Source organism: Olea europaea, chromosome 17, assembly GCF_002742605.1.
Source record: "Olea europaea var. sylvestris chromosome 17, O_europaea_v1, whole genome shotgun sequence".
In the NCBI taxonomy this organism is placed as follows: domain Eukaryota; kingdom Viridiplantae; phylum Streptophyta; class Magnoliopsida; order Lamiales; family Oleaceae; genus Olea; species Olea europaea.
This window is the reverse complement of record NC_036253.1, coordinates 20,128,135-20,155,682: the sequence shown is the minus strand read 5'-3', so window position 1 is coordinate 20,155,682 and position 27,548 is coordinate 20,128,135. Positions and strand designations below refer to the sequence as shown.

At 34.9% G+C, this 27,548-nt stretch overlaps 3 protein-coding genes and 1 long non-coding RNA gene across 7 annotated transcripts; 2 read left to right on the top strand and 2 right to left on the bottom strand.

Moving 5' to 3' along the window:
* The first annotated feature begins 1,039 nt into the window (after nucleotides 1–1,039).
* Nucleotides 1,040–7,352, top strand: LOC111365371. Its single transcript, XR_002697426.1, has 7 exons — nucleotides 1,040–1,877; nucleotides 1,980–2,200; nucleotides 2,298–2,852; nucleotides 3,000–3,077; nucleotides 3,256–3,333; nucleotides 3,449–3,461; nucleotides 7,000–7,352. It is a non-coding gene; the product is annotated as an uncharacterized LOC111365371 (long non-coding RNA).
* Nucleotides 7,353–13,465: 6,113 nt separating this feature from the next.
* Nucleotides 13,466–14,186, bottom strand: LOC111365370. The gene is made up of 4 exons (XM_022985863.1): nucleotides 14,077–14,186; nucleotides 13,861–13,995; nucleotides 13,703–13,793; nucleotides 13,466–13,599 (listed from the first exon to the last, which is right to left on the bottom strand). Exons 1-4 carry the CDS (start codon nucleotides 14,092–14,094, stop codon nucleotides 13,493–13,495), a joined length of 351 nt encoding a protein of 116 aa, XP_022841631.1. The 5' UTR covers nucleotides 14,095–14,186; the 3' UTR covers nucleotides 13,466–13,492.
* Nucleotides 14,187–14,286: 100 nt separating this feature from the next.
* On the bottom strand, nucleotides 14,287–15,912 carry LOC111365697 (protein FAR-RED IMPAIRED RESPONSE 1-like). Its single transcript, XM_022986233.1, has one exon. It carries the CDS (start codon nucleotides 15,910–15,912, stop codon nucleotides 14,287–14,289), a length of 1,626 nt encoding a protein of 541 aa, XP_022842001.1.
* Nucleotides 15,913–20,608: 4,696 nt separating this feature from the next.
* LOC111365369 (soluble inorganic pyrophosphatase 4-like) lies at nucleotides 20,609–25,442 on the top strand. 4 transcript variants are annotated; one of them, XM_022985859.1, is made up of 9 exons: nucleotides 20,609–20,733; nucleotides 22,192–22,331; nucleotides 22,562–22,590; nucleotides 23,176–23,241; nucleotides 23,970–24,077; nucleotides 24,185–24,250; nucleotides 24,624–24,744; nucleotides 24,864–24,945; nucleotides 25,072–25,442. In XM_022985859.1, exons 2-9 carry the CDS (start codon nucleotides 22,202–22,204, stop codon nucleotides 25,112–25,114), a joined length of 645 nt encoding a protein of 214 aa, XP_022841627.1. In that variant the 5' UTR covers nucleotides 20,609–20,733; nucleotides 22,192–22,201; the 3' UTR covers nucleotides 25,115–25,442. The 4 variants fall into 4 exon arrangements, with proteins under 4 accessions (XP_022841627.1, XP_022841630.1, XP_022841628.1 ...); XM_022985860.1 differs by having other exon boundaries at nucleotides 20,615–20,701; XM_022985861.1 differs by having other exon boundaries at nucleotides 20,635–20,701; nucleotides 22,196–22,331.
* The last annotated feature ends 2,106 nt before the right edge of the window (nucleotides 25,443–27,548 follow it).

Below are 27,548 nucleotides of genomic sequence, written 5' to 3'. Positions count from 1 at the left end.
AAACTAAAGATAAAATGAAATTATAAAGTGTAATTGCGAATAAAATCGAAGTGAAACTGGGGTAGAGAAGTTTCTTTTAAAGAGATGAATTAGGAAAGTTTCTTAGTTGGCCTTTTCCAACATTTAATTCTGTAAGTGGTTTTTAATTATTGGGAGAAAAAACAAAGGAACACTATGATGGGCTGCGGACTAAATTTAAGAGTGAAGTTGAACTTCTGGCTAAAATTGGTCATTGAAGTCTAGTCAAGCTACTTGTTATGTTGATCAAGGAGATGAACGGCTGATTATTACAGAGTATGTGCCAAATGGTACACTTAGATAACATCTAGATGGTAAGCCTCTTAAACTCTTGAGACATCACAAATATTCTAATCAGGCAAGTATAATTGTTGTAGATTCCAGTCACTGCAACATTGAAATGTGGATTTTCCGTCTGTGAATTCACGGGCATTCTAGGTAAGGAAGCTGGGCGTCAGATGGTGCTAGTGCATCTTGAGTATAATTGCTCAATTCTCATGGTTATAATTTGAATAAATTTGAATATTATAATTTTAGTGTGTCAAAAATTTGGAATGGTAAATCACAGTGTTTATAATATATAAGTATGCATATTTTTTGAAAAGAATTTGAAATGTACACATATCAATACAAGTTGCATGGTAAATCACAATTGAAATTACATTTTTTTATATATTTTTGCAAGATTTCTGACAACTAGTTGTTTGCACTCAGTATGATTTCTGTCAAATGGTTGACTGCACATAATGCGTTGTTTTTTTATTTTGCTTTATACTATGCAATTGATGATCGACTTAATTATTCGTGTTAATATCATGATACTATACGTTACAATTTGTTGACCAATCCCTGCTTCCACACAAACACATCATACACATTTTTTTTTTTTTTTTTTTTTTTTTTTTTTTTTTTTAATTTCTTTACATCATATAACCTATTACTTGTCGCAGTTATTTTTTTTTTTTGTATGATTTTGATATGTTGAATTTCTTTACATCATATAACCTATTACTTGTCGCAGTTATCAGAATTTTACATTCCAAAGGAGAACAGATTTGGTGAAAGCATTAACATGTTATTTAAGAAGAATGTTATTTCAAAGCTGAACAACAAAATGAATGCAACTCAGAAGGAACTATTCAAACGAACATGCTTCGGGCAATTCTTCGAAATGAGAGAGATGCGCCTACGACATCAAGTTATTCACAAGTTTTTATTGATGGAAGTGCGACAATCCACTCATGTCGAGATGTGGTTTAAAGTTGCCGGTAAACATCTGATGTTTTCTGTTGAGGAGTTCGCACTCGCTAGCGGGTTGGCATGCCAAGGTGATGATAACACCAATGTGTTCAAAATTGGTCATAGCCGAATCAAACATTTGCTCTTCAAACACAAAAAGAATGTGTACATGAAAGATGTTGAAAATACATTCAACAACTTGACAGCCGCAACTTCAGACGAAGACGTTGTCAGGCTTGGTGCTCTATACCTGATTTCAAGCTTCCCGTACACTACCACAAGTGCAAATGTTGTGCCACATGAATATTTTCGGAACTACAAATCACCATACCCATACATTTTCGCGGGGAAAGGAATTGTTCCAAATTACATACATGTACTTGAAGCTTGCACTTGCCAAAACGAACCCAAAGCTTGAGGATCCCAAAGGAATATTGTCATACAGACTACATGGTTTTCCTCTAGCCTTTCACATATGGATATATGAGTCCATTCCATCTTTGACTGGGAAAGTTTATACAAGAGTCGGCCATAAGTCCCCTCGCATTCTAAATTGGAGCACTGATGATTCTCGTGTATTTGCAGCATACCTTGATAAGATTCTATTTGAAGTGGATGAGGTAGTAAATATATTAATATGCATGCATGTCAGATGCTTTTATAAATGCACAGTTATATATGAGATAGATACACTATAAATACTATTTTTTCCCTGGTTGAAGTTGTGAAGTTCCAACCTACCAACGAGGAACAAAGGGCTGCTTATTACCAAGGGTTACCACAAAGGGAGCGCATTACAATGCCATCAACACTTGCTGCCGAGGCTGACCTTGTGAATGATCCAGTTCACCAACCAAAAGACCACAATCATGCAAGCTCTTCTAATCCATAGTTCATGCCATGCATGCACCAGGCGGCTTAAGGCACATCAGGATTGAGAGAGGTTTGTTGACCATATTCAAAGTCCTATCAATTTATTTTTTTATCTACATACACACTCTTAATGTAATTAACAAAATTCATGAACACATTACTTGCAGCCACCCATAATTCCAGTCCTGGAGCATCTCATGAATGAAATGCTCGAGATTCAAGCATCACAAGCTCAGATTATGGATTCCTAAAATGTGCTAAAGGTGGAGGTTAATCGTATTGAACAAGATGTGGAAACAAACTACACGTCACTCTGACAATATTTGTAAGGGCGAAGAAGCATCAATTGCATGATAAAGACGAACTTGATCATATTGACGATCATTCAAATGAAGCACGGACAACTAATAATAAGTTAGATTTTTACATATTAGTATATCAAATATCGTCACATTAAGGTAATGCTCAACCACCAATATATTTTTCCGTAGCATGCCGATTTTGGGGAGAAATCAAATACCCCGACCATTGATAGAATGGTTTGCAAGGAACTTAAATAGTCATCACAAAATCAGAGCGATTTACGCCATGATGAATGCAATCCCGCCACATCCATTGCCTAACTGCTGTTATTAAGGAACAAATACACCGAGGAGGATCTTATTGAAGTGGATGAGATAATAAAGAGTGCTACGTCATTGAAATTGAAATCTGCATATTAGGTATCGCAGACATTACTACCCCATTTTCTTGCATTGTGTTATTTGAATTGCGTTTTGGGTTTCACATATCGTCCTACTTAGAATATGAATTTGTATTCTACATGTTAATTTTAATATGGCTGGCACACAAAAACTATTTTTTCTAAGGTTGATGGTGACGAGACACATCATGTGAGTGATGAATTTGGCAAAGACATCCTTGTTCAGGAACTATTCCCTAATGAGGTACGTATGTCAGCAATGCCTATATGCGACCTATACGCCACTATTTTCTTTAACTTACTTCAAATGTTGGCATCTAATTGATCGTAACATGTTAGTTAATGTTATATCGTGTCATGATATGTCACAGTCAAGTTGTATATTGCCACCTATAATGTGTGTTGTTGATAATACAATATAGGTGTCAAACCAGTTAATCAATACTTCTAACCAGCAAGAAGGGAGCTTTATCGAAGTTATTCCTGATACAGCTGTGGTGGTAATGTTCTTTCTAACACATCACAATAACTCAATAAATTTCAGTTTGTTATTTAAATTTTTTCAAGTATTTCCTTCCCGAACTAACACAGTATATTTTTGATGATTTTATTCAGATCACACTCACAGGTAATGTCGTTTCTTCAAGAAATATTTTATTGCATAAAACTATTATTATATATAAGTACTAGTTTATCTTAGTATTTCATAGCAGGTTTCCCTCGCACTGAACAAATTCCGTGATGTTTTATGGAATTGTACCAGTATCGCTTGCATATAACTGGTCAACAATTAAAGTCAACACATTACTTGTAATACATAACAACCGCTAACAAATTAGCAGCTCAATGGACAGAAAATGTAAAATGCATTATGTACAATGAACATGTAACAAATAGTTCCCAGCATCTTTATAACCATAAACATCACAAGCATTCTTGAAGGAATAAAAGTCCTATTCTACCATGTAACACATATTGTAGGCATCGAAACTCAATCATTGTTCGCCAAAAATGAATATACAAGAATTACACCATATCAAATATCCAATAGTGACTACATAACTTTGCAACAATATCCTTAGAATGATACCTATAATAAAAAGGAAATTTTGTGAACCAGTGTTGATGTAAGCTCTTACATGAAAATGGAAAAGCACCTTCCTCTATGTCTTGTGATGATTGATGATTTTTCTCCTTTTCCTTTGTAAAGTTTTAGTTTTCCTTTCCTTTTCCTCCACTGATGTAAAAAGCCATGAATTGAAGCAGCTGGCGTTGGTGAAGGAAAATTGATTTAGGGCCACCCTCTTTTTATTTATTATTTTTTTTTCTAAACTTAAAACAGATAATTATTCTTATTACTGTTATTATTTCTCAAGTGCCCTTTTTTGTAGTGTTGTCCAGTCAATAGCGTGGCATGCTAAATATTTCTTTTCATATCTCATTTGCTTAAATTGCTGTCTGAATAGACAAAGGTGGTGGTGGAACAGACTGAATATTATTAGCAATGGCTACATCTCCTCTTTCAATATCCTTAGAATGATACCTATAATAAAAAGGAAAATTTGTGAACCAGTGTTGCATCTAAATGTTCCTATATTATCAAGTTCAACAACCTGGACGAATACTTAAAACAATGCACGAAACGTAACTTATAACCAATACACGGTACATAGGACGAAACATAAGATTTAACCAATACACAGAACATAATAATTCATCTTACGTTGATGTATCATATATGTTGACTAATAAATCAAGGAATGTGGGTTATAACGATAAAACTTAGTTGGATATACAACGCTATGAAAAATTACCAACCTACAAATATGGATTATTATTCCTATATGTAATTTCAGTTTCAATAAATGCTTTGCATTCGTTCTCAGCAATTCTTCCGGTTTTGGTGCGAGTCGTGTGAACGTTCCTTGTGCATTACCTCTATCCTTTGAAAACCACATTGTATTGTGTGCCTTAATCATTCGAATAAATAGTCAATGGATACCGACTCGGCGATGTTTGATGTAACTGAGTTCACCGGTTCTATAACTGAGTTTACTAACTCGACGATGTTCGATGTCATGGCTAAAAATCTGTTAGTTCGCATGTGTGCTCTTGACCATGTGTGGTAGCCAATTTCATCCTACAACTCACATTATAGATAATACAAATTCATTAGCGGATGTTATTAGTTTGAAGACGGTAAAGATAATGCTAGTTATTGCCCCTAAGTTTTTTACATAGCAAGCAAATAGAATTATAAATATATAAACAACAGTGTCTAAAAGTCATAGGGATAAGTTATTCATTCTGTTATCTTTGCAACTAGTCAAGAAATACCTTGTAGAGACTATTTGCACTTGCTAGAACACGAGACCATGTGTAAGAAATAGAATTATACATTGGTTTCATCTATTCATAAATTATTGAAAGTTTAATAAAGTAAAAGATGAAATAAGGTAGTAAAAATACCAGATCTTTCCTGATAGACTTATTAATTTGGTCTAGTTGTTTCATATGGTACTCAAAATCATGCTTCGTGTATGCTCTCGCTGCTGCATTGAAAGTCTTTATTATCTTGCTTCCACAACTACCATAGGTTGTCCTAAGTTTCTCAATATATGATGTGCACAAAATCCATGTGATACCCTAGGTAAACCTCACAAATAGCATGTTCTATGCTTGTATGACAATCTGATACAAAACACAAATTATCCCTCTCTCCATAAGCATCCTTGAACCGTCTAAGGAACTAGATCCAAGAGTCATTGTTCTCCGAATCACCAATACCAAATGATAGTATGAATATCGAATCATTCGCGTCTTGTGTGGATGCAGTGAATAGTGTCCCCTGTATCTCCCAGTCAAGTATGTAGCATCAACAATGACCATAGGTTTGCAATTTTCCCACCCTTTGATAGATGCACCTAATGACGTAAAAGCATATTTGAAATGTCCCTCGCCATCAATTTCGATACTTGTTTCTGTCCCCATATTCGTCTGTTCAAGTTCGCTCAAATAAATTGCCAGCTTACTTTAAGACATGTCCGAATCCCCCATTATTGACTCCAACGCATGCTCCCGAGCTCTTCACTCCTTGCCATATCTTAATGTCAGCCCATATGTTGATGACATATCATGCATAATGTCAACATGTGTGTATATCGTTCTGGCGGACGTGTATTTATGTTTTATAAATTCACCTATCAACAAACTTTTTGCCTGACATTGATCTCTAATAACTGTGTCCATTACGCAACTATGAACATTACGAATATAACGAACTTTGAAAGAATTTGTTTTTTCCATTTTCAATGCTCTAAATTTCCATTTGCAATTGTCTGATCGACACTTCAGAACATATTCACGTTGATCAGATTTGTGAACCCTATACTGGAAGTTGTTGCGTATGGCGTATAACGTGATAGTCCTCTTCATCATCTTCTTGTCCATGAAAATCTGATTTTTCGAAACATGTTCGACACTGGGCTTGGAACCTGAAACTTGTTCCTGTTCAACGCCATATTCCTCAGGTGTCTGATCCATTATATCCATGGTGGTGACAAACTCATGCATAGTTGGTACTATGCAAGATGCATTAACGAGTACATTGGTAGGTTCTGACATACCCATATAAGGGCTGACTGCTGAGCATGAAATGTCCATGGGATTTTCTAAGTTAGATGCATTATGGTTTGTCATATCCAAAATTTCAACATGGAGTGCATACGCAACACGGGGTTCCATTTTCTTAAGCTCCAAATAGAATAGTAGTGAGTAGTCATTTGATATCCTTATTGGGCCACATTCCCACCTGCATCGTACTCAATTTTCAAGTCCTGAGATTTTTCATTGATCTTCATCTCTTTGGATATCATCTCAGTTAGTTTATCATATATACAACCACTGGGTACGAGAAGTCCAAACGTCATTCCGTTCCATGTCATGAACACATTAAGTGACCCCATTCCTGGAAGGTGAAATGTCAACAAGTTAAGAAAAACTCCATACTACACTAATGATGTGGGAACCTATACGGAAAAATCATCTACATTTTTATAGCACAAGTGTATTTTCGTAAATTGTTTACCATGGAACACATACTCTTTTTTTTTTTTTTTTTTTCCTTGCCTTTTTTTAAAGTGAAAACCCACATTTTAATGTTACAGTGACTGGAATATGCAACAAATCTTCAAATTTTGATGCATACAGACAACACAAATCATAACCATTGATAGCAATCATTGTTACGGATTCTTGGTCTTCTTCAGCTATCAAGTACTTGTCGTGGACGCTTCTCATTCGAACCGCATTAGAGTTCTGGAATAGATCCATTGCAGGTGTTCTTGATATTAAATTGAAAGATTTCTGTGTAAACAAAAAAATCCCAGAACTAAATTGAATGAATTTAAGGCTGGTTTTTGATGGGTTTCATGGAAAATTGAACTTCCGACCCAGATTCACAAGAAATTTCCTGTAATGGATGACAGTTAGAGCCAATCAAGTTCAACTACCTTGTGACTTTTGCAATGCCACAACAGATCATTTCTGTGGACACATCCTAATCTGGAGGCTAATGAAGTAAAGTTTGGATAGTACCACAGGTGATGAATACTATGACTTATACCCTATTTGCTTCAGTTTAAAAATTTAAGCTAAAAATAACAATTAAAGATTATGTTAAATTGTTCATATGTTAATTATTTGCAAATACGCTACCCTTCACACTAATAAACAGTACCCAAGCAGTGTAATCTTTGGAGGTTTAGGTCTTTGCGGTAATTCTAAGGTTATGAACTAAAGACACGTTGGCCATGCTTTATGATTTATGGCATTATGGATCAAAAAAAGTTACTTAGATGTCTCTTTGCAGGTGCAACTCGCTTAAGTAAAAGAAAGAATAGTGCCACACAAACAAGGGATATAGTAATAACCATGTGAATTGAGCAATTATATTCAAGATACACTAGCAACATCTCACGCCCAGCTTCCTTACCTAGAATGCTGTGAATTCACAGACGGAAAACCCACATTTATGAATAATGCTACATGGCCACATTTATTGACACATTGAGTGACACATTGAGCTGGAAATTGGCTGTAAAAAAAAATGAAAAATGAAAGGAAACAATTACAAAATGGCGCCCAAAACACAAACCCAATACTTTGAATTTTTTTTACCCAAGTCCCTGTTTTAAAACCCTTCAGCCCATTCCCACATTCTCATTTTCACGTCGGAAGCTGCCGCACAAAATCACATCAGACGGAGATTTGCTCTTCGCAATTTCACCGGTTGCTCGATTGATACCCATTACCAGAGAGATTCGGTGAAACGCCATCGGCATTGAAGGTTTCCATGTTTTCGACATGCTCAGTGTTACGGTCAGCCACTTCTCGTTGATTCGTACTTGCTATTGCAAATTTGTGTTTGACCACATCTAGAGAAAGCTCGGGCATATAAATTATGAAGTTCATGTTTCAATACGTTTGTCGAAGTAACCTTCAGTTCGCTTTGATTTGTATAATTTTGTCTAAAACACTGAAGCAGTGGCCCATTCCTAACCCTAGATTTCAGAGCATTTGTGGCATATCCTTTCATCTTGCGTCTATTTCGTTTAGGGTTTTGTTGTAAAATGTCAATGTCTCTGCATCGATGTGATTTTCTCTTTAGCAGATATGTGAATTTCTGTTAAGTAATTTGTTATATGATTTCCCAATTTTTACCTGTTCGCTTGGGGACTGAACTTTGTGAGAATATATTTTGCATCATTTGTGGAATAAATAAAATGGAGATTATGTTGGGAGTAGGAAAGACGGAAACTTGCAGTACTCCGCCCCTCCCCCCATAGACGAAATTGTTTTTCCTAGTCTCTGTTAACTTATCCTCCACTAGTGCCTCTGTTAAGTTGTTAATATAGTGACAAATTGTGGGAATTATGAAATGTAATGGGTGTATTTCCTGCAGACAGAGAGAGATTATTTGATATGGTCATGTTAATTCATTTCATGTTTTGACTGAGGGAGTATGTGATTATCATTTTGGTTGGTGTTTGCTTCCCAGGTTAAAATGAGAGGGAAGAATAATGGGATATGCCATAGTTGTAGATTGAAGGGACATTTTTTCGCAGAATGCTCGAATAAACGACCTTGCCCATGGTGTAAACATGCATTTTTTAAGTGCTTCGAGGTGGAGAAGTGTAAGTGTTATGCCCTAGATCCAATCGATTTAGGTTGTAAACGCTTTTAATATATTTAATGCATTTGATTTTGGCGAGATCTATTATTTATTTAAATTGATTTTGTGATAAATAATATTAAATAATAGAATCCGAAGACCCAATTTTTAGGTAATCTGTTAATCACAAGGAGTTGTGATTGTGAGATACAAATTACATATAATTGGATCTTGAATAAACCATGGTCGTAAGTAATAACGAGATACGGATATCGTTAATACAGTTAGACCATCACGTGTGACATTTCTTACTTGTGAAGTAAGTAGCTGATCTCACGAGCTAAAGTGTGGTGACACTTAAATGAACATGTGGATGTTTTGTTGTAGAACAAAACATTGGAGACCCGCTAAGAGATTCCACATGGATAACTATCTGAGTGTCAGTGGCTAATCTCTAACGTTCGGTAGTGGGATTAATCCTTTGACTTGAGGTCGTCATAGTACCCTATATGAGGACAGTCATACTTTGGCGGTGTTGGATGTTGCTCTGAAAAGGGCCGCTAATACGACATCGTTCGGGTACGCAAGAATCGTATGAAAGTTGTGATTGATCAATAAAGGATTCGTCACTCAAAGTGTGGTTAAAATACTGATGTGTGAGAGGGAGATGTTCATACGTCAGGTTTACTTACTGTGGTTTATTGACTGGTAGGGTTGGTTTCAAAGAAGCCGAACATGTGTTTTATTTACTGTTCTTCGATGGTGGTTTATTCCTGTTCATCGGAAGTTCATTTTTCCCAGCAAGTTTATTCACAAGTGGCTGAACCTGTGATTTATTGACCCTGTGGATTTCGTTATAACTTATATCTGCACAGAAAGCACCATTTTCACTCAAAATTATTGATTGTAAGATTGATGCTGCAATTTTATCAGGCCTTAATTTTCTGTTTTTGTGACAGATACGGAGGATGACCCAGATTTCAATGACTCCAAGAACGACAAATTTTTTAGTTCATGCCCACCCTTGGTGTTGGTATGAGTAATGGCCAGCAGCTTCCGTGCATATGGTTGAGGATAATGATGCTGGACAATCGTTTGACGTGCAAGAGGTGACTGAGCAAATCCATCTTGAAGAAATGGAGGATGACTTCACACCAACAAGTGCCTATGAGGCCTCGAGCTCAAGAGCAGCAAGGGCAGATGCTAGGAGATTTGGACAGACTTCAGGACGTTGAACAGTTCAGAAATTTTTTTGAAGGCAGCATGAACCTTTAGTTCTGGAATATAATGTGTTTAAATGTGTTGCTAGTTATGGTTTTTGATGGTGTTTCTTGCACAGACATCTGGTTTTTGTGTCATTATGATTGCTGTCTCATTATGATTGTATACATTGTCTGACTGATGTTTTTTCATTTCACAAAGGAAGTGGAATAGGCTTTGATTCCAAGTCCATATATGTGTTGTTATAATTCCTCATTTCTTTTATTTGTTCCTGCTCCTACTAAATGGGCATCGGTTTGCACATGCCCAGCACACTCAGGCATGAACCTGCAAAACAGAAGAACTATTGTGAAGTGCATCACAGAAATTAGTTATCTTTTAATAACTGGCCGACCTCCTTTTACCTTCCTCCTATATGTCGTTGGTTCACTGTCTTCGCCTCTGCTTGGTTTAACTAAAAAGTGGTTAAGATGTACAAATGATGGGTAATCTGTAATGTGTGTGGATGTGGGTAGTGCAGGGGATGTAAGTGTTATGCCCTAGATCCAATCGATTTAGGTTGTAAACGCTTTTAATATATTTAATGCATTTGATTTTGGCGAGATCTATTATTTATTTAAATTGATTTTGTGATAAATAATATTAAATAATAGAATCCGAAGACCCAATTTTTAGGTAATCTGTTAATCACAAGGAGTTGTGATTGTGAGATACAAATTACATATAATTGGATCTTGAATAAACCATGGTCGTAAGTAATAACGAGATACGGATATCGTTAATACAGTTAGACCATCACGTGTGGCATTTCTTACTTGTGAAGTAAGTAGCTGATCTCACGAGCTAAAGTGTGGTGACACTTAAATGAACATGTGGATGTTTTGTTGTAGAACAAAACATTGGAGACCCGCTAAGAGATTCCACATGGATAACTATTTGAGTGTCAGTGGCTAATCTCTAACGTTCGGTAGTGGGATTGATCCTTTGACTTGAGGTCGTCATAGTACCCTATATGAGGACAGTCATACTTTGGCGGTGTTGGATGTTGCTCTGAAAAGGGCCGCTAATACGACATCGTTCGGGTACGTCAAGAATCGTGTGAAGGTTGTGATTGATCAATAAAGGATTCGTCACTCTTAGATATTAGGAGATTATGATCTGCGTTTCATTCAATTAAGTCGATGATGAAATCCTTGGCCAAGGTGTACTCATAAGTCGAAAAGGAGTTTTCGATTTATATTGACTTAATAGTGGAATGAAAGATATGATCGATGATCGAGATTGACACAATTCCATATCTCGTAATTGATCGGATCGTATTGACGAAGGGATAATAATTCCATGATAAACGAACGATTTTGGTTTTGTCATACCACGTGACATTTCCCGTCACATGTATTGTCCTGACACATTGCTAGATGTCAATCAGGGACGGCGGATGTGAGTTGACGATAAATTAAAAGGGTGTATTAATTTATCGATTTTGATTAGATCAAAATAATATTTCACGACGTTAGGCATCGTGGTCGGGAACCTAATGGGTCGCACACAAAAGAGAATTGGAAGACTGCAAATTGTTAATTGATTAATTTAACAATCGTTGGATAAATCAATTAATTGAATTTCTTATTTATAATCCCGAATTAATTAATTGGATTAATTAATTCACGGACCGGGTTTGATTAATTGGATTAATTAAATATTGGACCGGACCGGGCCGGGTCCGTTTGGGTTTATATATATATGCAGCTAGGGTTTGAGGTCCATTAAGTCATTCATTATTCTTGCTAGCACAAGAAAGAAACCCTAGCAGTTGCTGTTTTCTCTCTGTGTGGATTTCATTGGAGGCTGCACAATTGGACAGCTGTGGGAGGCAGATTCAAGCTGCTGGAAAGGAATAACGCGAAAGAGTTTGCAAATCACACAAAAGGTATATTTCTCATCACAGTTTTTATCTAAATACAAAGCTGAATCCTGAATGGGAATTGAAATCTGTTAAATTCCGCTGTGCATGTTTAAATCAATTCCCAACAAGAAGAACACTGAGAACAAAGGCAAACTATTTGAAACTTGCAGCTTGAAATGTGGTTATTGGGAGTGGGTGAAAAAGACTGAAACGGGTGCTGAATCGAGTTCAGTCACCAACATTCGGGATTTGTCTTGCATGTTCGAAACACGATGTCAGTTAACTGGTGATGAAGACATGGAGATTGCTATGAACGTGAATATAAGCAAAAGAAGAGAGCACGTCACCAAATGGGAGAAGAATGGACAGTCCTCGGCCTGAGCTAAAGTGTTTTCATTTCAAAAAAACTTGCAACTCCAATTATGTAAATTAAATTAACTAGGCTGTAATGTAATTGACTAGGCTATAATGTAATGTAATTGTTCACTTGAATCTATTATCATGTATGAACTATGTTTAATTAGGAAGTATGGAGCCGAAAGTTTGGCATTGATTTCACAGTATTATTTGTGTTTATTTCCATTATCGTTCATGGCATAATTATCTGGAATTCTGCAAAGTTTTCGAAACAGGTTTATCCATTGAATCAGTTCGTACATTTCACTGCCAAATCAAGCAATTCTTCAGGCATTAGAGATGGGGGAACTGACCGGACATTGCACATAATTGATGTCGATATTTTATCATTTTCTTCAGCTCTTATAGAAACTCGAAATCAAAATATGTAAATTATAGTTATGAAATGCAAATTAAACATTTTTTACCTATTAAATCTATTAAAATTGGGTTGTCAGCACAAGATTTATTAAACTTTTCAGCACTCAATTTCTTTTACAACAGTTATATTAACTGTATTTCATTATCTTCTCTGCAGATTTCCACAATAGTATATTGAGTTAGTTACATACCACCAAACTTCTTACAATAATACAAACACAACTTTATTGAACCTGCCAAGTTTACATTGATTTGTTTTGCTCACACTATTGGACATAAATTTACCATCTTTTCCTTCATCAACGTGACCTATCAAACATGCTCTAAAAGGCAAGGCAAGGCAAAGACCATGGAATCATTACACTATTGAAAAGGAACATCCAAGAGGAACATCTTAAAACATTACATGGAATCATTACACTTTCTATCAAGATTCATGGAATCATTAACCCTTCAACACTACTTAATGGTTTAACGTCGAAGAGGACCATTTGAATACATTAGATTTATTCATGATTCATACAAACCCATGCAAGTACACAATGACGAGAAAATTACAAACTATTGGAAAGCAACCAATAAACTACACAAAATGACCACCGGGTGCATCTTTTGGGTTTGATAATGTGATAGATGGTCCAATTTCCGTAGGAGAATCCGTGTTTCCTCCATCAAAATGCATTCCCAAACCTACAAATTTCAAATCCATATAAGGTAGTTCATTAGATGCCTACAAATATACATAATGAACAAAGTTTACTGTAAGAGTAGTTCTACATAAGATCTTATGCACCTTGCATGTTTATTGTAAGAGTAGTTGCCGATGGAGGGTTTAGACACGTCGATTGCAAGTGTTGCGTGAATTGAAGATTTTGGTTCCCACCCTGCATGAAATAGCATTATCAGTAAATAGTACGTTATCATTGAAATCAAATCATTACAAATGCTAACCAAAAGAAGGTTTGTATAGGAGAAGGGTAGCGGCATGTGTTGTTGATGAGGTGACTGGAGGATGGGCGCTACAACCATTCCCATATCACTGCTAGAAACCTTTTTTTTCTTCCCTTTACTAGAACCCGTACTTGCCTGCAAAACAAGGAATGTTGTTAGACATTATCTCTATTTTGAGTTAGCAACAAATGAAAATAGGCATCATTTCATTATTACCTTGAATTTTCTCGACATGGTTTCTAATGGGCTCTTCTTCCGAAGTTTCTTTGGGGCACCTTTTCTTTTCACACATTTTGGATCCCTTATGTCACCACTTGCAGTATCCAGTGGCGCTTCACAATGGAATGATGTCTGTGTCATCTGTGGGGAGAGGATGTTACTATTACCAGGATTTGTTGACATCAACTCTTCACATTGACTGTCAATCTAATCAATTATTGCATCAGATTTCGCGTCATCTTCTGCTGTCAAATCTGCCAATGTCGCAAAGCGTTGACACATCTTGTCGTACTTTAATTGCCCTGGCGTACTAATCAAACCATCATAGTTCACTGGTACCCTTGTGTGGGCCCTACTGACATCTCGTCGCAATCTCCGTAGTATATATCTTTCAGGTATAGATTTCACATCATTACGGGCCAGTACTACGATCATATGTCTGCAAATAATCCCTCGAAACTCGAAATTGTGGCAACTACAAGTGATTTCACATTTGTCTCTTTCAACTGAGACGAAAAAGCTTTTTTTCTTCGAATGCTCATCATGTATTACATCCTCCCGTACCTCGTACGTTGCCCCCGATAATCCCTCGGAGACAGAAACAAGGTTGCAGTACATTTTACCTGTGAACTCCTCTTGAACTTCCTTAAATTTTGAAATTGTGTAAACTGCTTGAAATTGCTTCTCAATTTCATATCTTGATGCACACGGTTCCATTTGCGAGAAGGACTTGAAGTCTGCTTGAAACTCCTTCTCAACCTTATTTCTCAATGCTTGTTCATATTGTTCAACAAATTGCTTTAATGTCGTCTTCGAATGTATATAACCGTCGAAGAATGCATGCATACTCTCACTGCGTTGAGTAGTTGACATCCCTGCCCAAAATGTGATTTTTAGATAGCAAGGTACCCAACGTTCTCTGTTCTCGTACAAACCCGCCAACCACTCATTATCATACAAGTGAAATCTTTCCACCATCACTCTCCAGCCGTTTTCGAATTCTTCTACAAACTGACAATCGTAGACCAAATTGTGTATAGTACTGAATATAGACCCTTTATCCACATGATATCCAAATTTCTCAGGCAACTTCTTCAATATGTGCCACAAACACCATCTATTCTTTGTATTAGGAAACACAATCTGTATTGCATTTTGCATAGCCCTATCCTGATCCGTAACTATCCCATGCGGAGCTTGTCCATGCATAGATTGCAGCCAGGTTCGAAAGAGCCAAACAAATGTCTCCGTATCCTCATTCGATACTAGACCACATCCAAGAAGTGTCGACTGTCCATGGTGGTTCACTCCAACAAAAGGAGCAAATGACATATCGTACTTATTAGTGAGGTATGTGGTGTCAAATGTGATAACATCACCAAACTCCTTAAATGCTTGCCTACTCCTATAGTCTGTCCAAAAAACATTCTTTAGACGTAAATCGTCATCCAGATCTATACTAAAGTAAAAGCCCGAACACTGTGCCTGCATTTTACAGAAGTATGATTGTAGTGCTGATGCATCCCCTTTTCCAAGTCTTAAACACCTAACTTTTTCAACATAGTTACGACAGTCCTTCTTGATGCAACTCAAATTCTCATACCCACCCACTTCAACAACTGCAGAGTTGAAACTCTTTTGTAATGGAATTCCTGCCATGTCATTCACTTTAAGTCTTCGTTTAACATGTGCACTCAACTCTCGGTTGTATCGATATAGCCTAGACTTCGAAGGGCTTGTCTTATGATTATGGTCTAGATGTACCTTGTTAATCCTCCATATTCCACAAAGATCTTTGGATGTGCAAATCCTGGCTTTATATCCACTCTGCATGGTTGCTTGCGGTTTCAAACTACCGCTTTTATTTTGTATTCTTTTCCTTTCACGGCTACAAACAAATATAATATTTCGCAATACTCCGTCCTCATCCTTTACCGAATTTCTTTTCCTAACCGGGAAACCAATTTCGTATGCATATTTTTTGTACAAATCGAATATTTCATTTTCATCTTTAAATTTTATACCCGGCTCCGGCACAATCACACCATCTCCAACTAACGTATCATCACCCGCTACGTTCATAATATCCAAAACATCCTCATTTTCGGACTCCACTGGTATAATTTCATCCACATGTTCCCAAATTTCTTTCCCTTCATCAAACAAATTAATTAACATGTCAACGAAATTATGTAACTATAATTCAAATAGAAACTACTCAGATCACCACGTTGGACGACAATGCAAATAATCGTTTGATCAATTACTATGGAAATTCACTGCGTGTGTAATATGATGATTGTGCATTCTACCAAGTCAAGCAATTTTTTAGCACATCCTACAGAAATTGGTTCTAAAAAAATCACATCATCTCATAACAAATTGTAAAGATACAGAGAAAATCACATAACAAATCCCCTAATTCCGAATGGCAATTTGAACCAATACCTTTTTCGGTCATCTCTCGGCTAGAAATTGTTAGGTTCTGTTCGTCCACCTCTGGAGTATTTTCCCAATGCCAACCTTCTTCACCCAATTCAGCACATGCACACAACACAATTAAAAAGTAAGAAATTCGGATTTCAAAAATTCCTATAGTGAGCTGAGAAGGAAATTAATCTGCAACCGCAAATATGGGTCACGGTCTTATTTATTACCATTAAATATTAATCAAATACCTGAACAACGACGAAATGAGGTTTCTCCACCGGCCACTGTAATAGCTTCTAGCCACTGTACTTGGGTCAAAAATAGGTATTTCTCATGCGTCATGTACAGAAGAAAAGAGACGCAGTTGGATCTTTGTAGCAAGATGGCGCCATTGCAGTCGGTTGACCTCTGAAATCGTGCCAAAATGATCTCCATCTGATGTGATTTTGCGCGGCAACTTCCGACGTGAAAATGAGGATGTGGGAATGGGCTGAAGGGTTTTAAAACAGGGACTTGGGTCGGGTTTGAAAATGGGCCGGGTCGAACCAGGTGGGTAAAAAAAATTCAAAGTATTGGGTTTGTGTTTTGGACGCCATTTTGTAATTGTTTCCTTTCATTTTTCATTTTTTTTTTACAGCCAATTTCCAGCTCAATGTGTCAAGAAATGTGGCCATGTAGCATTATTGCACATTTATATGTTGCATTGACTGGAATATACAACAAATCTTCAAATTTCGATGCATAAGACAACACAAATCATAACCATCGATATCAAATGAATAACGAGGTTCACAGACGGAAATTGCAACATCCAAACTACACATCATAACAATATTTTATTTTATAATAGAGGTGTAGAAGCTAATACCTGCATTCAATTTTACAAAATCATGGAAATGATCTAAATAGAAAACCAAACGAAATCTCTCGACACCGTGAAGTTCCTATAACAAGCTTCACACGGTTGCTGATAATCTATTTTCCCAAATCGAAATTACAATTGTAACGTACCAACTAAAAATCATTATGAATTCAAATTCCCAAAAGTCCAGCATTTCCAATTAATGCCACCGCACTCTCTGTGATTGATAATGTCAGTTACAGATTCCAAAAGGAAAGTTCCATACACTGTATTTTTGGTTTTATTATAACTTTAAGTAGTAATTTTTGGTTTCTAAATATATTTAATAGTATAAACGTAAATACTATATATTAGTAAGACATATATGATTTTTTCCTATATCTTAAATCTAGATATATTCCTGAAAAGCAAACCTAATACAACCGTCACAATTTACTATTGCAATTCCACCATCGAAAGAAGAATCCAAAAACTGCCGAGAAAACTAGCAGAAATACGGAGTTTCAACACCAAAAAGAGAAGTCAGAAGTTGTTAGTAAAATTAGCAGAGTTGCAGATGACCACACAAGAAGCAATTGTGGTCAGCCAAGAATAATTTTCAAGAGTTACCATAGCTGCAGAAGTCACCGACGGTAAAAAATAAAGATAAAGAATAGCAAAAAATGCTGATAGATGAATTATCTACTAGTTTGGCCTCTCTCATCCCACCAAATTTGGTTAACCCACCTGCCCCGTGTAAAAGTTGGAGTAGAGAAAGACGTATTGAAATCTTTTGCAAAAGATGATGCCAGGCACATGGTTCCTTCCTTGAGTTCTCCTAGAAAATCAATTAAAGATGAAGACATCTAGGAAGAATCCCCAAAGAATGAGTATCAAGAGAAAGGGTACTTGAAGCACTGACAAAAGCATTTGGGACTATAGAGTATGGTGAGAATTTGGTTGGTTCAAAAGCTAAAGTTTGGTGGCCAAAAGATCGCATGTTTTATGAAGGCATTGTTGATTCTTTTGATTTTGTTACAAAGAAGCAGAAGATATTGTACCAATATGGAGATGAGGAAATATTATATCTTAAAAAGGAGAAGCAGGGATTAGTTGAAGAAGTTTTATTCAAAACATTAAATTTTGATCGGACGAGCGGCACAAGGCCACTCACTGAAGAATTAAGCTTGCAAGTTTAACCCAAAATAAAAAATAAAAAAATTTAACCTTCTTTGATACCATGTCAAATATTCAATACCCCTCAATATAAGGGTTCTCCTATTATATATAACTAAAAAAATCATAACTAAATATGGTAAAAGAAATCTATCTATGTTTGGTACAATTATATAAATAATATAGTCGTAATCTTTGATGATCACATTGACATTTACAAAGTCTAATAATTGCTTCCTTTTTTCTTTTTTTTTTTCGTTTTTGTAATTTATGTTTGTTGCAAAGAGAGGTATATGAAATCGGTTCATTTCGGTTTCTTCCTTTCTTTTTTTCACGCATCCCATTAACCCAAGCAAATAACGAATGATATCTTACAAATTCAAAAGATAACAATTTTTTATACGTCTATACTTTACAATGATCATTAACAAGGCTCAAGGACAAACATTGCCTATTGTTGGATTATACCTTCCCAAACATGTTTTCTCTCATAAGCAACAATGTGTTGCACTTTCTCGCAGAGTTTCAATACAAAAAACAAACGTCTTGATAAAGGTAGAAAGTAAAAAAGAAGAAAAGAAGTGGAATGTTAAGATAAAGATATTGTTTACAAAGAAGTGTTATTGTAATCAAAACATTACATTTAAAAGTTTATTCAATACTTTTAAATTATACACATAATTTCATTAAAAAGTTTATTCATAATACTCTTTTTTAAAATTTTAATTTTTCTTTAATGATATCAATTATCCCAACTACTTTCAAAAACATTATTAATCTATCAAAAATATTAAACATACCATTCATCCCATACATAAATGATAAGACATACGATGCATGTGCTTACTAGTAATTTAAATGTCTTTAAAAGGCGCTTAATCGATTTAATGATCAGATTGGGTTGATTAAGTCATTTATGGTATTGTTTTCATATTTTGATAAAACTTACTCAGAATTTTATCAACTTTTTCCATTGATCAGATTTCGAATTTAATCATACATTTATTGAGATTCCTAATTTTTTAATTTTATTTTTTTGTACTTTCAATCTCATATTTAATCAATTTTCATCAAAATATATTAAAATTTTTATTATGAGCTGTCAAATAACCCCAAAAGTTGGTACTAAGATAATTAAAAATTATTTGCCTCAAAAATGGAATATATTTATTTAGAAAAAGTAAATCAAATTCAATACGATTCAAAAGGTATATTCCATATAATAAAGTTTGTGTTAAAATAAAGTTTATTCCCTTTTGTGTAAAGATCAATCGCTGACGCCTAAAGCTATAAACCGTCGATTAAAAGGAATAAAAAAATCCTACCACCCAGATTGACCTTGAATTGACGGTAGACCAAATTGCACGAAAAGCGTGTGCCCAAATGGAAAGCTAGAGAATAAAAAAAGGAATATCTCGGAAACAATACACTATTGGTCCTTAACTTAATTTTTCATTAGCAAATTGATCCTTATCTTTAACCAAAAATTACACCATAGGTCCAACATTTTTTTATAGTGCACGATAAGTTCTCAATTGAAATTGTAGTGTTCATGTGCCTCTTTCACTTCCACCTCAGCTAGTCTTAGTTGCTATTTGAGTCCCTTTTCTTTTGATTTGGAAGATGGGCATTGTTTTTTACTCCAAATGCATGATTTTTAGTATGTCTCTTGATAATGTCCTTACTAGTTTGATAGTCTAGTGATCGATATTTCAGACAAATATCTATAGCAAGGCAAAGTACCATTGTTTGTGAGTAATAAAAAGAACAAACGTTTATGAGTTCAAATTTGTGAAAATCGTTCAAATCATTGTTAAATTGGCATGTGGTTCTCGTAAAAACATGTTTAATTTCGAATTTTCAAGTATTCGTTTCAAGTTGTAAAATCAAACATAACTTCATAAAGTTAAATACATGACTGACCATTTGAGCACAATCTAGACATGTTTCAAAATTGATTTATTAAAGATGAATGGTGAAAGTATAATTTAATATTGAAAACCAACATGCTATATTTTAAAGATCAGGGCTGGAGGACCTATAGTGCAATTTCCCACTATCTTATTACAAGAACTTTTACCCGCACAACTTTCCTCACACGCAATCTTTTCATCACCTATATCACAAGGCCAACCGTAAAGCTTCGTATTTCCACTTCTCTCTCCCCTTCTGACTGTAAGTAACGCTTAACTGATCTCAGTATCAAGGTATTCTTTTTTTTTTTTTTTTCCCCCCCTTTTTTCTTTATCTGTTTTCCTGAGTGAGCATTTGTACATCTTTTTTAGTAACTGTAGATGTTTGTTTGGTAAAGTAACTTTACTGATACCCATTTTGTTTTCGAACCGTAAATGTTTTTAGATTTTTTTAATCGAAGTGGTGAAGCATGTTCTTTTTTTAATTTTTGCTCTTGATGAATGGGATTATGGCAATCCAATGAATTATTTTTTTCTAATTTTTTAATCGTTCAAATGGATTGTTATTTTGGATTTAACAGTGTTGATGGAATAATTACCTGTAAATAATTTTTCTTTTTTTTTTTAATGTGGGTTTTCTTTTTTCCACTTACAAAGTAGAATTGTTGGGTGTTTTTTTGAATCCGAAAACATTGGATGGCTATATGGTTGATTGTAGTTAAATCTTGGATAGTATGCCTAAATTGATTAATTGATGAAATTTGTATTACCTCAAAATAAGAAATTGAATCTCATTTTCCACACTGGAAAATGCTGTGGCAAAGTAGACTAGTTTTCTAAACCAGTCTTGATAATCCATGAATAGAAAGTTTTTAATTTGTATTGAATGATTGATTGTCTAACCATGTTTCTATCACCACGTGGCTAGTCTACTCAGTTGAATAAGGGGCTAGTTGAAGGAAAGTTTGATCTTAAATATGTAATGCTTGTTATAAACTTTTGAAGTCATGTCTATTGTTTTACCCCGTTTTTCGGTAACAGTTTCTTCATCCTAGTATCTGTTGGTAATTTCCTCACTTTTTCTTAAAAATTATTTTAATCAAAGAGAAATGGTTCATCGAAAACTGTTTGACTACATAAAGTTGAACAAGTCTCTCTGTTGTGGATTTGAACTGTAAATAGACATATAACACGTTTTACAACTATAGGCATTTACATTGATGATCAACAAACAAAAACATTATGCTGAAAAAAATGGTCATGTTATATTGTCGTTCTCAATGCGCTTTATCACTCTGTCCATTTGTCTCATTGTGTTGCAGATTCACCTATGATAGATTATACACTAATCCCTTCAAAAGGTTTTCTTACGGTGTAGGGTATCATAACATTTGTTAGGAAACCATTGTCCATCTTGCATCCAGTCATTCGTCACTATAAATCTGTGAAGAATTTTGATTTCTACAAGTTCATCTTTTTCAAGTGGTGAACCACAAATCAAATTTGAGAAATAGTTAATACTAATTTCTTGTGTCCAACACTTTGTCAATTAAAAATTTGTTACCAAAAGCTTAGTATATCCGTGGTTTTTTCCCATAATGATTGGTCCATTACATGAACAATTTCTCAAAACTATTCCGCTTGTAATAAATTATAAATTTTTATTTGGTGGAGGGGCATGGGCTGGCCTCAAAGTAGCTTGGGTACTGCTAGTGGTTAAGTAAATTTGGCAAATCTCTCTCTTTTGGGCAGGTAGTGCAATATGGCTGACAATGGTGGACAACAAAGTATAAGAAGTTCGGGAAACTCTCATGTTGTGCTCAATGAAAGAATTCTCTCTTCCATGTCACGAAGATCTGTTGCTGCTCATCCATGGCATGATCTGGAAATTGGTAGAGTTTCTAGATCTTGAATGCTGGTCATATTTTTGCAAATGGTATAAAATGAGCATCAACCATCTATCTAGTTTACGTATATTAACCACCTTGATCTTCGACTAAGTGGTATTGACTCTAGGTAGATCAGTCTGTTTGATGGCTTAAATTTTGTAGGTTTTTTCCCTTAACCTCATGGTTATGATGTTATCCGTTTTACCATTAACTTTGATGTGATATTTGTGCAGGGCCAGGAGCTCCAGCAATTTTCAACTGTGTGAGTGGTTCCTCTGTTTATATACATGCTCGAAACTTTTACGCATAGCGAAATCATTTTTGGTTCATCAAATACACATTACTATACGTGAGCCAGAGTGATATAGGTAGCACACATTATTCTTTTGTTGTCATGTATAGTGCAAGACTCGAGCAAACCATGCCATCTATGTTTACTATGCCCTTGTTTGGTTTCCATTATTTTCAAAATACACTTTTATCTCTCTTATTTTTAACCAAGCATTTTTCAATAAAATTATATTGCACGCAAACCCAAAAAAAATTCTTATTTTTTAACTACACATTCTCTGTCAAAATACTGTTCCAAAATGTATTTTTGACAAAGAAAAGGGGGGAATCAAACGTGCTCTATAATTATTCACTTTCATGTGAGGAAGTTTAATGTGAAAAGCTTACGTTTTTGCGGTTGGAAATCTGTATTTTCTTGTATTCTGTCACCTGGATATATTTATCTTACCTGAGTGTTGGTCAAATTTTCTTTTTAACATATCAAAACTTTACTGTGATGAAGCAAATAAACCAGTTAGTTTGTAATTTCATATATTGATTCAGAGTTACATGGCAGGTGATTGAAATTGGAAAAGGCAGCAAAGTGAAATATGAGCTTGACAAAACCACTGGCCTTATCAAAGTGAGCAATTATTTCATCTATGTGCCATGAATTATGAAATTACTTAATCCTTAAGAAATATCTGTACTTTAAATGCCTGGTCCTCAGTTTTAGCAAAATGGACAGGAACTAAATTTGTTTTTGTTCACCAGTTGTAAAAGGCTAATCCACCATCTATATTTCAAGATATACTTCTATGTTTATACTCAATATGCATATCTTATGAGACTTGAAGATCTTTATCTCATCAGAGACTTCAAAGTTCTTAATTTTCATCTCCATTTATGCTTCTTTTGGAATGAAATGTTTATTCTTTTTGTCAATGTATATATTGATATCCTTTTATCTTAGTATTTCACGCCTGCTTCTGTGCAGTGTTCATCTTATCACGATACTAGGTGATGAAAATTTCCATATGCTCTTATTTATATGAACACAGTTCTAAATTTGCCAATTTCCTTCAGGTTTTACTTTATGCATGAACTTCTCCCTGTCTCTAGGCTCTTTGGTCATTTCAATAGAATTTCTTTGCATTGCTGTATTTGTACCTAAAATCATTTCATCCTTATCTAAGTTTTCACTGTTGTAGCTTGCATTGCATGATTTTCCTCGTAAGGAACTTTTTTCTGGGACTTGTGTTTTGGTTTTTGTGCACTTTGTTATGGGGAGTCGATGAAGTAACTGATGGCGTCTCTTTATTTTTATTTTTTATTTTATTATTATTATTATTTTTTTTAACATTTACTTAGGTTGATAGAGTTCTCTACTCATCAGTAGTCTATCCACACAACTATGGTTTTATACCACGCACCATTTGTGAAGACGGCGATCCCATTGATGTTTTGGTCCTGATGCAGGTTTCTTTCACATTTACTAAGTGTGCATTTATAGACGTTATTCGGGTAATTCCCATTCTGACAAAAATCTAAATAATAGTACTCAAAATGGATTCATTCTTGAACAGGAACCTGTACTACCTGGTACTTACCTCCGTGCACGTGCAATTGGATTGATGCCCATGATAGATCAGGTAAATTTCTTTCTTTGTGCAATTCAGAGTTCTTAATGCCTCTTAGTGAAGCATGCTCAAGTTTTCATACTACTTGACTACTTTTAAAGACAGGTTCGAGAAATTGACTCTTATTTTGGTTTTAACTATTGGATAGCTCAACCTACTTTAATTTTGTGATAATATTGATCAACTATACTTGGAAGTGTGACTTTTTTATTTATAACCATACCCTTCAAAGAGAAATAATCAGCATACTGTTGACTTTTTCAGTGCATCTATAATCTTAGAAATCTGTAGTAGTCTTAAAGTTGGTAGTTAGATTGTTTTTCCATGTAAATTTGGAACTGCTTTCATTTGGTTTGAAAAATAATTCAAGTGAATTGGGCTACAGGGTGAAAAGGATGACAAAATAATTGCTGTATGTGCTGATGACCCTGAGTTTCGCCATTATACAGACATAAAGGAACTTCCGCCACACCGCCTTGCTGAAATTCGCCGCTTTTTCGAGGATTGTATCCATTATACATTAGTGCTCATTGTTTCATGTTCTTGTTTTAACTTCTGCACATTCATTTGTGTACTTCACTCTCCTGCATATTCGTGTTCTACATCCTTTACTTCTATTAAACAGACAAGAAGAATGAGAACAAGGCAGTTGCAGTAGATGACTTTCTGCCTGCTGAAGCAGGAATTGATGCTATCAAGTACTCCATGTGAGTCATCTGAAAGTCTTCTACTTATACAGAAAATCGACTATTTTTGCTTTTCTTTATTCATATGGAAAGATCTGTGTACAATATCTACAGTGATTTATTTCTATTGCATGCTTATAATTGCAGGGATCTGTATGCTTCCTACATTGTTGAAAGCTTGAGGCAGTGATTCCTCAAAGCCTTTTCAAGCATTTTGTTGCTGCTTAACAAGATTTGGCAAAAAAAAAAAAAGTGGATAGTCTTCTTACAGTATAACTGTCTAATCTCATAGCAGTTTTATGTATTCGGTTTGTCATTTTGTCTTGGGGAGCATTATCTCGTGATTACAGAAGCCTTTACAAAGGATGGTAAATAAGACACATTAAACGGTTCTCTCTTGATGTTAAAATAAAAATGGTTTCGTAATGGCGGTTTGCTATGAAAATTTGCTGTTTCATGTTGGGAAAGAGCTACTTACTATGACTTATTCAAAGCAATGAAATTTGATTTTGGTGTTACCTTGACAAATTACTAAAACAAAGGACGTATTTTTCTTCCTTCATTTTGTCATTATCATCTGCCTTAACTTTCACCCCTCCATCGAAAAAGCTTCCAATCGTGAAAGAAAGCCGCCAACTTGCCATCCATGATGGAAATTAAATCGATAGAAATTGTGTTTTTTGATGTCGTCGGTTCGAACTCGTGGTATGGATGATGAGAGGGCATAAAATGCACTGTTGACGTCAAAGATGAGATCAACAAATTTCTTTCATTTAGTCGGGATTTTTGTCCTTATATTCATTGATTTTATGTTTGATCAAGAGCAACAAGATGGATGACTATTTGAAATAAGGATATTTAGATTTGTATGCCTTCTTTGTTCTCAATTTTGCTTATTTATAGATTTCTAGTAAGATCACAGGGTAATTAAGCCCTTGTTTGATGGCCATTATTGTGTTAAAATGATATTTTAAATAGTGATTTTTTGGAGGATGTGTTGTTAAAAAATAAAAAAAAAAATTTGAATTTACGTGTAAAATATTTTATTGTATGATATTGAAAATGAGTGAGAAATAATTTTTTATTTTTATTTTTTTGTTTTTTAAAGGGAGTCAAATAAGTACTAAGTTGTCAATGACTCCTTCCAGTCATTGATTAGTGAAACTTTAACTGCATCTATTAGCTTTTATCGTTTTATTCACAAGTCCACTTGTTTTTAATTTATTGGTGCTCAAGTCATGCTTTACATTTTTATTTACGTGTGCTTTGATAATGATTTCTGCTGATGTGAAATAGTTAATGAAATTGACTAACGTATATTTGCTCGTTGTTTATGAACTGTGAGGCTTCTTTCAATTGCTCGTTAATCTTATTGAGCTCACGTGATTTTGGTTGACTTTAAGAATGTTTGCTGGCAGAATTAGAACATGATCCTTTGTAAATTTTAATTGATAACAAATAGTACTTGAAGTTCGATTCTAATCATTTATGTTAGGTTCAAGACTTTGTTTAGGCTTTTTGTTAAGCGAACCTAAAAATGTTTTTGATTTGAATTGAATTTCGATAATATGATTTTAATAATTCATTGTAATAAGCGAGCCCGAAAATTTGTTTTAATATACACTTGGCTTGGTTTACGAGTGAACAGACTCTTAGCGAAATCGAGATTGAATAATTAATAAATAGTCCTCAAAATTCGAGTTTAACTATTGATTTTAATTAGCGAACTTGTGAACTCGAGGTAATGATTATAATTAGTGATGACAATTTATCCCACCTCGCCACGGCGTCGACCCACCCCGAATGGGGCAAAAAACCCGCCCCATGGATGGTCGCCCCGTCGCGATGCGCGGATGCCCCGCCCCGAGCCCGCCTCGTGAATTTTTTTTTTTTTTTTACTTGGAAATATGAAGATAGAAAATTTCTAATTATTTGTTCATCCAACCCTTAATTTATCATAACTTTGTTACTAATTAGCTAATTGTTTGTTAATTATTTGTTTACATACTTAATTATTACTATTATAACATATTTAGAGTTCATCTATGCAACATATTTCAAAATCGTTTTTATTTAAACTTATTTTTTAGCACAATTTTTTTAATAACATAATTTTCATGTAGATCTATAATTTTTTCATACTTTTTATCCACACATTCTCTAAAAATCATTTTACACTATAAATAATTTTATCCCAAAACAAAAACTTAAATTTACATAAAGTAAGGGTATTTTTTATTAAAAGTTCAACTTGAATGTTATCCGTATTTTATTGAACTCGGAATATATAAAAAAAAGGGTGGGAGAGGGCGCCCCGAACCCACCCCGAACCCGCCCCGTTGCCATCACTAATTATAATACTGAAATTTTTAAGGTCAATCTATGCATTAATGATAATGCGTGATCAGATGAAAAGACTCATTTATAATTGCATCCGTCACAGACTTTTTTTGATGTGCATATATTTCTGTGTGCGTGGTAAACACACATGATCTGAACAACGTACATGAATGATACTTTTTGTATTCAGAGGTTAGGATTACTTTGTTTTTGAAGGATCGAGATTAATCTTTTTGGGATCCAACGACAGGATATATTTTCAAAAATTATATATATGGTGCCAC